Genomic DNA, 16,287 nt, shown 5'->3' with positions numbered 1-16,287 from the left:
TAATAAAAGTTACCAGGACTCCTTAGAGAAATAGCTAATTCTAGAGCTGCGGCAGAGAAAATACTAGATGAGCCTGGAGCATCTCGTAATGCCAGAAAGGAAATATTCAGAAAACAAAAAGATGGGGTAATGTCGAGAGGACGTAGATGACAACCCAAAAGAACTCCCAGTGAGCAAAGCTAAAACAAGGTATAAGCAAAGTATAAAATAAATATACATGAGCCCATATGATAGAAATAAATATGGAGAAGGGAAAAATCTTCCTCACAAAAGAAGTCCAAATAACATATACAGATGCCACTCCTTCAGGAAGTACAGTTTAATTTCACTGTACCCCCACCCAGAGAGTGGGCTCTATGCTTAGTGACCCACTTTTAAGACACAGAGTAAGGGAAAGGGAAAAAATGACTTTACAGAAGAGAAACTTGGCAAATGCCACCTTACCCAAGTGAGCAAGGTTAAGATCACCAGCAATTTCATGTGGAAAACCATATCCTCTCTTATGGTAAGGATGGTACTTCACTTCTCTGCATTCTTCCCCAAACCCACAACCCCAATCTAATAATAAGAAAAACATGAGACAAATCCAGATTGAAGGCATTCTACAGAATACTTGACCAATCCTCTTCAAAACTGTTCAAGATCATGAAAATTAAGGGAAGACTGAAATGCCGTCACTCCTTATGAGCTAAGGAGACGTGACAACTGAATGCAATGTGGGATCCTGGGTGGATCCTGGGCTAGAAAGAGGACATTAAAGGAAAAAAAAAGGTTAAATTCAAATAAAGCCTGAAGTTACAAGAAAAGGTCTGTCGGACTTTGAATATCATGCTGCTTATAAAAGAAACTTTCATCTTTAAAAAAAGAAAGTAATGCCACAAATGTCTGTTCTGCGAACTACAAGCATGTTGTTGTTGGATTTTTAACAGAGACTCTCACATTTCACAGGAAATCTACAACACAAAGGCTAGATAAAGTGAAACAGTCAGTTCTGAAAGAGGCAACACAGAATGATGATTAAGAACACAAACAATGGGGCGCCTGGGTGGCTCAGTGGGTTAAAGCCTCTGCCTTCAGCTCAGGTCATGATCCCAGGGTTCTGGGATCGAGCCCCACAAGGGGCTCTCTGCTCAGCAGGGATCCTGCTTCCTCCTCTCTCTCTGCCTGCTTCTCTGCCTACTTGTGATCTCTGTCTGTCAAATAAATAAATAAAATCTTTAAAAAAAAAAACAAAAACCCACACAAACACTGGAGTAAGACTACCAGGTTCACATCCTGGTTCTACACTTACTAGCTGAGTGACCTTGGGCAAGTTACTTAACCTCTTTGTGCCTCAGTTTCCCCATCTATAAAATGGAAATGATAATAATCAAAGTACCTATATGTGATAATACAGTGATTATCTTCTTTTTCTTAAGTCCATTATTTTAGATACATGGTAGTTACAGATAAAACAACACCATGTTTGGGAGTTACTTCTAAACGGGTATGGGGGGAGGGTTAGTGAACAATGAAAAAAAGAAAGTTCTTAACCTAAGAAAATGATGATGGAAGGTGAAGATGTAAAAAAAAAAAAAAAAAATCAAATATTCCAAAGTAAAAAGGAAACGAGGATGGCTTGGCAACTATAACGCACTACAGAATGCGATCTGGACTAGGAGTTAACATAAAAGAGTCTAAACCTACAAGATGTATTCTCTTCATTTTTAAACTACTTTATATGATGTTATTGTTGCCTTCCACTACCCCATAAAAAAATCTAAAAAAATCTAAAAATCTAAAAAATCTAAAAACATCTATTTATTCTAGTACAGAATGAAATTAGTGGGCTTTTATGAGGACTGAATGACTTGCTATGCATGCTCAGAAGAACAACGGGTACACAGTAAATCCTCCATAAGCGGTCAGCTGCTCTCATCACTGCTCACTGCCTTGTCCCAGCACCTGCTGCTGACGGCACCTCACACAGACACGGAGGACCGAAATAAACACTAGAACTATTAATTGAAGAAGTTAATGACTCCTCATCCCCAGACACTAGGGTTATATAACTGGATTCAACACTGTATTTCTAAAAGGAATTTCCCCCTCGTTCAACAGACAGAAATAATGTGCCCAACTCTCTTCCACTGGTAACCAAACTGTATTCTCTGCAATCTCCCTAATCCGGCGGTATCACAAAATCATACACAACGACAGTTTTGCTATGCCAGCTTCCTCAGGGGAATTACTCTAACCAGACACATGGATTAGCCATACCTGGGTGGTTTATAGTAGGACAGCCCTTCCAAGAGTCGCTGCCAATGTTTATTCAGTTCTGCCTCAATCTGATTCTGGAAAAGAACAAAGAAATTATATAAGGATTTACATAATCCTGAGCCTTTAATGTTTTTCTCCATAATTGAAATCATTTTGAAAAGAGAATTCTGGGGGGCACTCAGTGGGTTAAGCCCACTGTTTATAAAAGTGACTCAGTGGGTTAAGCAACTGACTTCGGCTCAGGTCATGATCTTGGGGTCCTGGGATCAAGCCCCATTTTAGGCTCCCTGCTCAGTGGGGAGTCTGCTTCTCCCTCTCCTTCTGCCCTTCCTTCCACTTATGTTCTGTCTCTCAAATAAATAAATAAAATCTTTAAGAAAAAGAGAATTCTGTAGCCTCCTTTTCCTTGCTTATGATTTTTTTAAAGATTTTATTTACTTATTTGTGAGAGAGACCATGCATGTGCACGACTAGGAGGAGCAGCAGGCAGACAGAGAAGCAGGCTCCCCACCGAGCAAGGAGCCCAATGTGGGACTCAACCCCAGGAACCTGGGATCATGACCCGAGCTGAAGGCAGACACTTAACTGACTGAGCCACCCAGGCGTCCCTTAATCTTATTATGAAAATCTTGATAAACATCCTTTCTAGCAGTTGCATAATATTTTATCAAGTGGCTAGATAATTATTTATTTACCATGCCTCTAATGTTAGATATATTTAAACTGTGATTCCTTACTATATAAATAACACGACTGTAAGGAGCTGTGTGCACAAAACTTTTCAAGATTTCATTCTTGTAAGATACATTCCTAGAAGCAGAATTATCAGATGAAAGCATATCAAAAATGTTAAGGCTCCAGGGCCTCCTGTCTAGCTCAGATGGTATAGCATGTGACTCTTGATCTTAGGGTCATGAGCTCAGGCCCCATGTTGGATGTGGAGCCTACGAAAAAAAAAAAAAAAAAAATAGGGGCGCCTGGGTGGCTCAGTGGGTTAAGCCTCTGCCTTCAGGTCAGGTCATGATCTCAGGGTTCTGGGACTGAGTCCCACATCAGGGCTCTCTGCTCTGCAGGGAACCAGCTTCCCCTCTCTCTCTGCCTGCCTCTCTGCCTACTTGTGATCTCTCTCTCTGTCAAATAAATAAAATCTTTTAAAAAATAATAATAATAAAAATAAAGGCTCTAAAAAAGGTATAATACTCATTATGGTGATTACCATAGTAACAATAGTAATAACCGAACGTCACCTTAACGCTCTACCTTCACAGGGTCAACATGAAAAACTGTCCTTTACTATACTTAGAAAAGTCCTAGAAACCACAGCCCCTATGACCTAGGGAGCTGGCAACATGAAAAAAAAGAAAAGGCAAGTAAAGAAGGAGACAGAGAAAAGGACTTAGAACTTTCCTTAGCTGGAGGCAGCAAAGTGCTATTTGTCCCCGAACCCTGAGCAGCCAGTCGAGCAGCACAGGTATTTTTTTAGATAAGGAATCCCCCCCCCCCCCCCAAAAAAAAAAAAAAAGGAAGGTAGAAGTTTGGAAACTTCAGCAGCTGAGCTAGAAGACACACTATGTTTCAGCAGAGAAAAGCAGGGAATGCATAACGTTTATAAGGTTTTAGAAATTTAAAAAGTGCATTTAGTTCCTCCTTCAAAGACAAGGCAATATCGGAGGTTTATTGTAACACAAGCTACATAAGAACCATAGAATCCCCTCAAGAGGGGCGCCTGGGTGGCTCAGTGGGTTAAGCCTCTGCCTTTGGCTCGGGTCATGATCTCAGGGTCCTGGGATCAAGCCCCACATGGAGCTCTCTGCTCAGCAGGGAGCCTGCTTCCTCCTCTCTCTCTGCCTGCCTCTCTGCCTACTTGTGATCTCTCTCTCTCTGTCAAATAAATAAAAATAAAAATTAAAAAAAAAAAAAAAGAATCCACTCAAGACCACCACCCACTTACCAGTTCTCTCAGAGCTGACCTTCCCAGCAGAATCGTCCACAGTTCCCTGCTGCTCCTGAAAAATGATGGAAAGCAGGGGTAATTTTGAACTTTCAGATTATACAAATTTGACTAAGCTGCCTTCCAGTATTTTGTTTATTCTCTGAAACCAGGAAACTCAATGTACAAAACAATTTGTTAAAATTCTGGGCATTATTCCCATTATATTGTTCTTAGAAGTTTGAGTTCAAGATAAAAATTAAGAACTTGACATATAACCTAAACTAAGCAGATGCTGTGTTAAAAAGGAGGATAGCTACTGTATTTTAATGCATTTAAGATGCCATTAATTGCAGGATACATGATTATTTATGTCCTACCAGCCATCAATAATAAAATGCATGCAACATCAGAGGCATTAAAATATGAAAAAACGTACATTTTAGAATGTAATACAATAATTAATGAATTATCTTACATCTCCTATGCTAAGACGCATCAGTGTATCAATTTCTCTCCTCCCTTTACATTCAAATGTAGTGACTAAAAAGGAGAATGTAGCAAAGGACTGTGTATATTTCAACCCCCCTCATCACCTTTAGAAATTTCTTTTAAGATTTATTTATTGGGGCACCTGGGTGGCTCAGTGGGTTAAAGCCTCTGCCTTCGGCTTGGGTCATGATCCCAGGGTTCTGGGATCGAGCCCGGCATCGGGCTCTCTGCTCAGTGGGGAGTCTGCTTCCCCTCTCTCTGTCTCTGCCTGCCTCTCTGCCTACTTGTGATCTCTGTCAAATAAATAAATAAAATCTTTTTTTTTTTTTTAAAAGGACTTATTTATTTAAGTAATCTCTATAACCAATGTGGGGCCCAAACTCATGACCATAAGATCAAGAGTCAAATGCTCTACTGACTGAGCCAGCCAGGTGTCTCCAGAAAATTTTCTAAATGCATGATATGATTCACTTTCTCCATCAAAAAAAGTCTAATGGTCATTATGAATGGTACTATATTTGTTCATTTATTAATTGCCACTAGGTGCCACACACTGTGCAAGACACATAAAAACACATTAATAGTCTCTGCCCCTGTGAGCTCTTCAAATATACTCTCCACCACATGCTTACCCAAGTTCCTTCCCTCATCCATGCCTTTCAACTTCAGGAAACATGTTATAGGGTTTTTTAAAGTCTAGAACTGAATTTCAAAATGTAGCCATTAAGAAATTCTCCCAAGAGGGCACCTGGGTGGCTCAGTGGGTTAAAGCCTCCACCTTCGGCTCAGGTCATGATCTCAGGGTCCTGAGATAGAGCCCCACATCAGGCTCTCTGCTCAGCAGGGAGCCTGCTTCCCACCCCCACCATTCACCTCCCTGTGCCCGCCTCTCTGCCTACTTGTGATCTGTCAAATAAATAAATAAAATCTTAAAAAAAAAAAAAAATTCTCCCAAGAGGTATCTGGGTGGCTCAGTCAGGTAAGCGTTTGACTCTTGATTTTGGCTCAAGTCATGATCTCAGGGTTGTGGGATCGAGCCCTGAGTCAGGCTCCAAGTTCAGCATGGAGATACTTTGGGATTTTCTCCCTCTCCCTCTGCCCCCCACCCGCTCTCTCTCCCCATCTCTCCAAAAATAAATAAATAAATAAAAATTTTAAAAAAATTAAAACTACTTAGAAAGCCTGCCTGCAGAGAAAACGAAAAGGTCTAAGAAGATATCCTAAACATTTAACAAAAAGGACACAAGCTCTCTTAACTATGAGGATAAACTGAAAAATGTTTTTCCCATTAAAAACTAACACCAAGCACTGGCTCTACTTAAAATTTTTGGGGTGCCTAGGTGGCTCAGTGGGTTGAGCCTCTGCCTTCAGCACAGGTCATGATCTCAGGGTCCTCGGATAGAGCCCCGCATCGAGCTCTCTGTTCAGCGGGAAGCCTGCTTCCCCCCTCTCTCTCTGCCTGCCTCTCTGCCTACTTGTGATCTCTCTGTCAAATAAATAAATTAAATCTTTAAAAAAAATTTTTTTTCTTTCAGGGGGCATCTGGCTGGCTCAGTGGGTGGAGCATATAACTCTTAATGTCAGGGTTGCTAATTCAAAGCACACATTGGGTGTAGATTACTCAAAAATAAAAATCTTTACCCCCCCAAAAAAAGTCCAGATTTTCCCATCAAAAGAAATTTAAACACACTTAAAATTATAAATCTCTTTTCTAAGCATTAATGCTTTTAAGAAAACACTTGAGTCCTACCACATCAATAGACACCAGCTCCCACAATGGCTCTGTGTGATCGCTAATCATTTTTCTGATGACAAAACAGCATTCACTCTTCAAAACTCTGGAGATTAGACCCAGTAAATGAAACAAGTAGGACTCTTTATTGTCAATGTATATTAAAACGTCTGAGTAAACCAAGCCCTAAGAAATTAAAAACAGAGGTAAGCTCACCATTTAAAGAAATTTATAGTAAAATTTTAAAGTAAGACTGCCTTTTGTAAAGAGAATAATGATCATCTAACTTACTTGTTTGATAAATCTGAATTAACAAAAAATTAAGGAAGAGCTTTATTTAAAATGGCATATACTTGAATTTGACCAAGGACAGCTTCTGACTTGCACAGAATGTATTAGATTCCTACTATTTAACACATAGCTAATAATGGGGCTAACAGTACACTAATATTAATGGAAAGAAATTTATCATTAACTGAAGGCATTTGAATGGCTGAGCAAATAAATCAAATCACTCTTGGTCACCCATCTTCCAATTTCAAAAAGCCTGGACATCACTTCGCTTTAATTTATCCACATTTGCTTTCAGAACTTAGATCTCTAGTGAGCTAAGTAGCAGTGATTCCCAGAAGAAACTACGAAGACCACAGCCCATACTCAAGGACCGGCTGCCAGGGCCCAGAATTTCTTGTTCTGCCAAATTCAAGCTGTAGGTGTTGATTACACCAAAATCTATAAAATTTTGCTTTTTTTTTTTTTTTAAAGATTTTGTTTTTAAGTAATCTTTATAACCAAAGTGGAACTCAAACTCACAACCCTGAGATCAAGAGTCGCATGCTCTATCGACTGAGCCAGTCAGGTGCCTCATGCTTCTTCTTTTTTTAATAAAATATCCCGAAAGAGTGTTTCTCAAATATGTGAAGTCACCCAGGAACAACACAGCAACACCACGGAATCCTGGTCACAGCCTAGAGCTACTGTTTCTCAAAGGTTGGGCATGGAAAATATACATTTTATTTTTTAAGAGTTTTATTTATTTGAGAGAGAATATGTGTGTGTGTGAACACAGGGGGAAGGGCAGAGGGAGAGGGAGAAGCAGACTCCCCACTGGGCAGGGAACCCAAGGCAAGGCTCGATCCTAGGACCTGATCCCAGGACCAGGAGATCACAACCTGAGCCAAAGGCAGACCCTTAACCCACTGAGCCACCAAGGCACCCTGGCAATCTACATTTTAAAACGACTACACAAATGAATTCCTAAATCACCACTGCTCCAGGGTATCAATTTGTTTCAAAGCAGCAGGTAAAAGACCTGGTCAGTATAGACCCTCTCTCTTTTATGTTTGTAATATTAGCCTCTTTTTGGGAAGAGAGAAGGGGAGAGAAAGATTCTGCTACTAAACAAGATTGGAGGTCACTGTCCTAAAGCAAGGCAGTAACTTTTACTACTCAAAAAAAAAAAAAAGAAAAGAAAAGAAAAGTTTTCTTTAAAAATTAAAATTTTTGTTGGCAAAAAAAAAAGAAATTTTTTTTTATTGGCAAAACCATGTCCTCTTAAACTCCTTTCGTTATAAGATGTCAAAAACAAGGGCACCTGGGCAGCTCAGTCGTTAAAACACCTGCCTTCAGCTCAGGTAATGATCCCAGTGTCCTGGGAGTCCTGGAATCAAGCCCCACTCGGGCTCTCTGCTCAGTGTGGAGCCTGCTTCCGTGCTTGCGCTCCCCCGTGCTTGTGTTCCCTCTCTCGCTACCTCTCTGTCATAAACATAAAATCTTAAAAAAAAAAAAAAGTCAAAAACAATAATCTCTATTGAAAAGGAGCTTTTAATAATAAAAAGAGCTAACACTGAGAATTTATAATATGCAAGCACTGTTAGGATTACCATTAATTGACCATTTATAACATGCAGGCACTGTGTTACGCATTTTACACTATGACTTACTGAAAACTGACAACTCACTTATGAAGCTGATCCTCTTATTACCCCCATTACGTGATGAGGAAATGAAGGTTTAAAAGTAGTCAGATAATTGCGTAGGGCCACAAAGCTAACAGAGAATAGAGCCAGGGCTTGAACCCGGGTTTGCACGACTCCAGAGTGCAAGCTGCATCGAGCCACACTCACGAATTCATCCTACAAGCGAGCAGAGGTGGAGCTGAGGCTTTCTGTTCTCCAGTGGCAAACATATACCCCTAACACAGTGGCTGGCACAGAGGGGCTCAAGGAGTACATGCTGATGAAGTATCAAAGGAGACTGACAGGAGTCCCTTTTAGACCTGCAATGCCAGCAATCCAAGTGAAACAGAAAAATCAGGAAACCCGTATGATATGCCCAAGTGCCAAGAGAAGGCAGAATAAGGGAGAAAACAGTAGGAGGCACCTGGCTGGCTCAGTCAGTTGAGCATCGAACTCTCGATTTCAGCTCCGGTCATGATCCCAGGGTCACGGGATCAAGCCCCATGTCAGGCTCTGTGCTCAGCAGGGAGTCGGCTTGAGATTCTCTCTCCTTCTCCCCCTACCCCCAACTCCTCCCCCGCAAATAAATAAATACATCTTTTTTTTAAAAGAAGGAGAAAATGGTAATTTATCAGGAAGGAAATCCTTGCGGAAACAAATGTCACTGGTTCTTCGATTCCTAGACATTTTCTGGTCTAGGAATAAAGGGGATACAAATAAATCTAAGACCCTCCTGATCCTCATCTAGTGTTGGGAATGACTAAGGATGTTAATTAAGCACACATTACATAAAATCAGCAAGAAACCAGAACGTAATAAAAAGCATGATCGTAAGAATTAGACACTACAAAGGAATACAACCACGTTAAACAGAAAAGAGAGAGGAGAGAGATCACTGGGAACGGACCCAGGGAGTGACAGAAGACTTCACCTCAAATCGGAACCTGAAGGTTTAGCAGGCAATTCTCAAGACACAACAACCACGGCCGGAACTGTGATGCCCAACCCAAAGCCTCAGGGAAACATCTTCTATGTATTTCTTCAAGAAACAAAATATGTACTATAGTATGCCTCATTTATTTGCACAATAAATAAACCTGAACTAAGTATCTGGAGGAGAAACAAAACCACAGAAACTAAATACCTTGCCTCAAAGGTACAGTTTTAAAAAGTTATTGACTTTCAGCCCAATGTTCTGCCAGACAACATGGAACTCCATTCCTAAAAGAACTGGACTCAATGAAAACTGGAAATCACCTTCTCTAGGGAGATCCACATGGTTGTAAACCTTTGAGGTTAGGAAGAAAAGCCTCTAGGATGGGAGTCCTTTTGGTAGAAAGCTGCAACACAGCCAACTTACTCTGAAACAGTTCTTTTGAGAAACACAGTTATAATCCACAGGGAGATAATAAATAAAAGTGGCCACTGTCCATGGATGCCCTAACTCCACAGATTAGGTACAAGCCTCTTGTGTGAACTGAGATTTAAGCTTAACGACAAGCTTTTGGAACTGCTGTTGTTGGTTTTGTTTTTCATTCACATACACCACTCAAACGTCTACAAACACATTAACTGAAGAACACAAGAGATACCTAAAAATGCCAATATCCTGACTGACTGCCAAACCCTGAGGGACATTCCCCAAACTCTGAGTGATTAACGTGTAATATTCTATTTTTGACTAGTGCCAGCTCCTATCAACATACACAAGGACTCTCCTACATGCTTTAGAGCCACCTCAACACTACTTTAAAAAGGACACATTTGGAGAAACGGGTTCCAGGGGTAAAGTGCACTGTCTGAGGTCACTTGCATACCAGCAGACACCAGGAATAAATTTTAAGTTTTCTCTTAGTCCAGACCTCCAGGCATTTCAAACAGAAGGCTGCTTTTCGGTGTAATCCCAGCTGTTGTAACGTGCTTTCCAGCACAAAAAGAAAGATCACTGTAATACATGCTCTGAACAAAGCAGCGAGTGCCTAGAAATCCTAGTGTCATTTTTTTCCATCTTCAGATGTGTTTGGTAGGTTCCCAAGGAGGTCAAGGCATCTTTCAAGCAAACTAGCCCCCTCCCTTGTTCTTGTTCATTGAAGAGGGTGCCTTACCCTGCAGGAGCTAAACCTACCCAACCTCCAGAATGACTATGAAATAAACGTAAGAAAAGGAGGGCACAGTGACCACAATGCTGCCAGATGAAACAGCTAAGGAGGAAAAAGCAACCGTCCCCCGCAAAGTTCAGAAGCAATCCAGTGGAAATTCCAAAGCAGAAAATCTCACCAGAGCCCAGAGGTGAAGTTAGTGATTACAGAGAAGATGGACAATGTTTGCAATAAATATTTACTGAGCGCCTATTACAGGCTCCTCTGGGTGTTGAGGATACAGCAGCGCATAACACAGAAACGTGGGGGAAACAGTCCTGGCACAGTAAGTGACAGGGATGTTGAATTTTAGGACGGAGGATAGTAGGGACAATGGGAGACACCTCAAGTGGGAAGGTGGAAGATAGAGACGTAGCAGTGATCAGCTTAAAGCTTCAGGGCCGGGCCGACCTCGGTCTGAATCCTCGCCTCACCACCTGGCTAGTTCTGAGCTGGATTTGGAGTCATCTGTAAAAGAGAAGGTGCCTCACGGACTTGAGAGAATTCCATGAGCTAATGCACAGCAAGCGTGTCTGGCAGGGTCTGGCGCTCGTAAGCGCTCTATGAAGTAAGGACTGTCTCGGTCTTTTTAACCTTTCATCTTCTCATCCCCAAAAACCAGTCCGGGGCCCGGGATCTCCTAAAGCATTCGAGCACGTCCGCGGGTGGAACCAATACAGGAGAACACGAATAGACGGATGAATGGAAGGCAGCGCGGAGAGCGCAGTAACGGCAGGGAGGTGGCTCGGCGACACACGAACAGACTCCTAACGAGCACATGGGAGAACCTGGGAACGTCGCCGGGGCAGGGCAACCGGGCTACGGCGGAGACCGAGAGGGGGGCTCCCCCGGGCGACCGCGAAGCGTCCCGTCGCGCCTCGAGGGAGCGTCACGCCAGACGAGGAAGCGCGGGGGGAGGGGGGCGGAGCGCCGAGAAACGCGCCCGTGGAAAGGAGGGAGGAAGGGAAAGAGACTGGGTGAGGAGACGGGAGGCCGGCGCTGAGGGAAGGGGTGAGGCACCGGCCCCGTCTTAGAGAAGTCGCCCGAGATCCCCGCGCGCGGGGACCGTTTGGACGTAACCGCCTCCCGTCTCGGCGCCCGTCCACCTAGCCAGGCTTTGCCCGGCTACCGCCGCCACATCTCGCCCGCAAGTCCCGCCCGGCTTCAGCTCGACTTAGACCCCGCGCCTCACAGCCACCCCCGCGGACTCGGCCCGCTCCTCACCTCACACACGGCCCGCCGGCGGCCGCCGCCATCTTCGCGCGCGCTCGCCCCAACCCCGCCCCCAGACGCCGCACCCACGTGACCCTTCGCCTCCGGCCGGGCTGTGAGGGGAGGGCTTCTCGTCACGTGACGGCGGACGAGGCCAAGATGGCGACGCCCAGAGAGGTGGGGACCTCGCGGTGAGAGCCGCCGGGGCTGTGAAGAGAGCGGCGGAGTGATAACGTCTACGTCCTAGGTGCGAGGCGGAGGAGGATATCTGAGCGCCAGTTCCGAAGCCTCAGAAAGTGGCTTGCCTACAGTGGAGCTTCCCTCCTCCCAGCTGGAGAACGATAAGAGAAGGTGCTGGCTGTGTGAAACTGCCGCTGTCGGCTTGGCAGAGCTCGAGGGACCCAGAGGCCAAGGCATCGCTAGTCACCCCGGTTTCTCCGGGGCTCCAGGTCAAGAGACATGACTCGAGAGCACGCTCCCCCGGCCTCTGTGACCGGGGCTCCGCTGAGCGGGTCGGTGCTGGCGGAGTCAGCAGTAGTGTTCGCAGTGGTGCTAAGCATCCACGCAACCGTGTGGGACCGATACTCGTGGTGCGCCGTGGCTCTCGCAGTGCAGGCTTTCTACGTCCAGTACAAGTGGGACCGGCTGCTACAGCAGGGAAGCGCTGTCTTCCAGTTCCGCATGTCCGCCAACAGTGGTCTGCTGCCGGCATCAATGGTCATGCCTTTGCTCGGACTGGTCATGAAGGAGCGTTGCCAGTCTGTGGGGAACCCATACTTTGAGCGCTTTGGAATTGTGGTGGCAGCTACTGGCATGGCAGTGGCCCTCTTCTCTTCAGTGTTGGCCCTGGGCATCACTCGCCCAGTGCCCACCAACACTTGTGTCATCTCAGGCTTGGCTGGAGGTGTCATCATTTATATCATGAAGCACTCACTCAGTGTGGGCGAGGTGATCGAGGTCCTGGAGGTCCTGCTGATCTTCGTCTACCTCAACATGATCCTGCTGTACCTGCTTCCCCGCTGCTTTACCCCTGGGGAGGCACTGCTTGTTTTGGGTGGCGTCAGCTTCGTGCTCAACCAGCTCATCAAGCGCTCTCTGACTGTGGTGGAAAGCCAGGGAGACCCAGTGGATTTCTTCCTGCTGGTGGTGGTGGTCGGGATGGTGCTGGTGGGCATCTTCTTCAGCACCCTCTTTGTCTTCATGGACTCAGGTACCTGGGCTTCCTCCATCTTCTTCCACCTCATGACCTGTGTGCTGGGCCTTGGCGTGGTCCTCCCCTGGCTGCACCGGCTCATCCGCAAGAACCCCCTGCTCTGGCTTCTACAGTTCCTCTTCCAGACAGAGACCCGCGTGTACCTCCTAGTCTACTGGTCTCTGCTGGCCACCTTAGCCTGCCTGGTGGTACTTTACCAGAATGCCAAGCGGTCATCTTCTGAGTCCAAGAAGCACCAGGCCCCCACCATTACCCGAAAGTATTTCCACTTCATTGTGGTGGCCACCTACATCCCAGGTATCATCTTTGACCGGACACTGCTCTATGTAGCTGCCACCATATGTCTGGCAGTCTTCATCTTCCTGGAGTACGTGCGCTATTTCCGCATCAAGCCCCTGGGCCACACTCTGAGGAGCCTCCTGTCCCTTTTCCTAGATGAACGAGACAGTGGACCACTCATCCTGACACACATTTACCTGCTCCTGGGCATGTCTCTTCCCATCTGGCTAGTCCCCAGACCCTGCACACAGAAGGGCAGCTTGGGGGGAGCAAGGGCCCTAGTACCCTATGCAGGGGTCCTGGCTGTGGGTGTGGGCGACACTGTGGCCTCCATCTTTGGCAGCACCATGGGGGAAATCCACTGGCCTGGAACCAAAAAGACTTTTGAGGGGACCATGACCTCTATATTTGCCCAGATCATTTCTGTAGCTCTGATTTTAATCTTTGACAGTGGAGTGGACCTAAACTACAGTTATGCTTGGATTTTGGGCTCTATCAGCATCGTGTCCCTCCTAGAAGCATACACTACACAGATAGACAATCTCCTGTTGCCTCTCTACCTCCTGATATTGCTGATGGCCTAGCTGCTGAGCCATAGTGATGGAGGAAACAGGGACATGGGGAGGACGAATGGTCCCCACAGCAGCCAGCCACTTGGGCATGAAACGCCAAGGGGTGAGAAGCAGATTTGATTTTTCAGTTGATTCAGATTCAAAATAAAAATCAAAGCTCTCCTGGTTTTAGTTTTTGCTGATATATAAAAAGAAAAAAAGAGCACAACAACACAAAGAACCTGAGTGTAGTGTAGGATTCCCCCCTTCATCTTGCAATCCTCGGGGGTGTAGGGGGGACCCCGGAGGCAGTGGAGTGTAATGATCACCACCTCAGGTTCTGGAGTCACTGTTTAACTATGTGAGTTGCTTACCCACTCTGGGCCTCAATTCTGCTGTCTGCAAGACGGGAGTAGTAAATGGCTGCACCTCACAGGTGAGCACCCAGGGAGGTGAGGCATGTGAAGGGTCTGGCTCACAGCCCGTGCATAAGGAGCAAATAGTAAGGAAAAGGGTCATTACTAGCCAAGGCCAGCCCTCATGTCAGCAAAAAGCCAAGTAAGCCAAGAGTTTTTATGGGTTGTGCTTGGAGACCAGCATGACCTTACTCTCTTGACTACATTTGGAAGAGAACCCAAGAGGAAAACGCGTGTGCTTTCTCCCTGTTGGGCTGAAGGGGAGAGGTGAGATCTTTTGCACATGTGGAAAGACTGGAGGAAGGGTATCTGGCCTGGGCTGACTTCCTGTTTCAGCCAACTCCACTCCTGGCCTCAAGACCTCTGCTGTCCAGCTGAGCGGTGCTGTTGCAGGCCAGGCTGGACAGCACGGGGTCCTTAGCAAGGGGTTCCTCCTGAGAGCCTCTCACACTCCAGTTATGTCCAAACCTGTGTTTCTTCTCTTAGTAAGAAATTAGAGACCAGGGACTGGCGGGGTTTACTGAGAATGCCTCTCCTGTGGGGCCCAGGCTGGATCCTTGCTCTCTGTGAGGGCGGAGTCCAGGGCTGCCCCATTCCCCACCGTATCCCCCAATGCCAGCAGAGCCCTACGTTGTGGCGAGAGCCCAGTGGACATTTGCCAAGTGCATGGAACATTTCACATCAGTGGGAAGATAGCATAGTGAGTTGGCTGACAAGGTTCTCCCGTTCTTACCCAACCTAACAGGAAGGAGCCTAGATGGAAGACATGAGAACTTTGGCCCACCAAGGCCAGAAGCCAGGAGCAGAGCTCTAGGGATCACTGCCAAGCTCTGTCCCTCAGAAGAACCTATTAAGATATTCCTTTGGGGCTCACAGAAGACTTAACAAACCCTTCCCTTCTCTCTGGCTGCTTTCTCCTTGCTCAAAGAGGCAGCAAAGTGCCAAGGGAGAGCTTTGCCTCACTGATTCCCTGGGTGGACTGTGGGGAAGGGCTCTGTCCTCTGGGCCTCGGTTTACCCACAAACAGAGCGGGGACTGAAAATTAAGGTCACAAATTCATATGACTGCTGAGGCCAGGCAGGCAATGCAGGGGATTGGGGACATGGGAAGCAAGGAGCATAAGAGCCTCCAAGGAGGCTGCTCTGGCCGGGCAACACCACGCTCAGCTGTAGGCCCAGAGTTGCTGACCTGCTCATTCAGGGAAGCTTAGAAACGTGCATTGTTATGTGAAACCTCCCAACTTAAAATGTTTTTTTGTTTTTTGTTTTTTGTTTTTTTTTTAAACATGGGCCCCAGACAAAACACATCTGCAGCCCCGGTTTGCTTGTTTGTTTTTGAAGATTTTATTTATTTATTTGAGAGAGAGTGAGCGAGAAAGAGCACGAGCAGGAGGAGAGGGAGAAGTAGAATGCCTGCTGAATAGGGAGCCCGATGTGGGACTCGATCCCAGAACCATGGGATCATGACCTGAGCCAAAGGCAGATGCTTAACCGACTGAGCCACCCGGGCACCCCTGTAGTCCCATTTTGTAACCTTTGGGCCAAACTCTGGCTGTGCAGATCTTGAATGTCATCCACTTTGCCCCTACAGAAGTTCTGGGCCATGGAGGCCGTCTCTGGCCCCGTGATGGTACAGGTGGCAAAACGGGCCCAGAGAGAAGGGCTCAGTCGGTTAAGCGTCTGCCTTAGGCTCGGGTCATGATCCCAGAGTCGTGGGATCGAGTCCCACATCGGGCTCTCTGCTCCGCGGGGAGTCCACTTCTCCTCTCCCTCTGCCTCCTGCTATGCCTATTTGTGCTCTATCAAATGGATAAATAAAAATCTTTTTAAAAAATAGAATATATATATATATTAAAAAAAAAAAAAAAAAGAAGAAGGGCCTGGCCTGGGACCAGAAAACAAATCTGTCCCAAAGCCAGGACCAGAATCTGGGACTCTATTCCCAGCCCTGGTTTTCTCCCCTCCCCGAGCAAGGAGTACCGGGGAGCAAAGGTTAGAAGCGCTGGCTGAGTCACTAAACTGAACAGCCCCAGGACTGGAACAGGTCACTGAGACTTCCCATGCCATGTGTCACCTTCTCCGTCTGTAAACCCAGATGATAAGATCCT

General features: G+C 45.8%; 2 protein-coding genes across 2 annotated transcripts in view; one reads left to right on the top strand and one right to left on the bottom strand.

Annotated features, from left to right (window-relative positions):
• NUP188 (nucleoporin 188) overlaps positions 1–11,787 on the bottom strand; it is a 49,124-nt gene extending 37,337 nt beyond the window's left edge. The window contains 3 exon segments of the mRNA XM_032866038.1: positions 2,260–2,333; positions 4,211–4,265; positions 11,734–11,787. Coding sequence (XP_032721929.1) covers positions 2,260–2,333; positions 4,211–4,265; positions 11,734–11,765 — 161 coding nt within the window. The 5' untranslated portion in view covers positions 11,766–11,787.
• Positions 11,788–11,936: 149 nt separating this feature from the next.
• DOLK (dolichol kinase) lies at positions 11,937–13,946 on the top strand. The gene has a single exon (XM_032866039.1). It carries the CDS (start codon positions 12,181–12,183, stop codon positions 13,795–13,797), a length of 1,617 nt encoding a protein of 538 aa, XP_032721930.1. The 5' UTR covers positions 11,937–12,180; the 3' UTR covers positions 13,798–13,946.
• Positions 13,947–16,287: the final 2,341 nt, after the last annotated feature.

The sequence above is a fragment of the Lontra canadensis genome, unplaced genomic scaffold (genome assembly GCF_010015895.1).
Source record: "Lontra canadensis isolate GAN:19392208 unplaced genomic scaffold, GSC_riverotter_1.0 scaffold30, whole genome shotgun sequence".
NCBI classification, from domain to species: Eukaryota; Metazoa; Chordata; class Mammalia; order Carnivora; family Mustelidae; genus Lontra; species Lontra canadensis.
The sequence above is the reverse complement of the archived record's forward strand: the minus strand, read 5'-3'. Positions and strand labels throughout refer to the sequence as shown.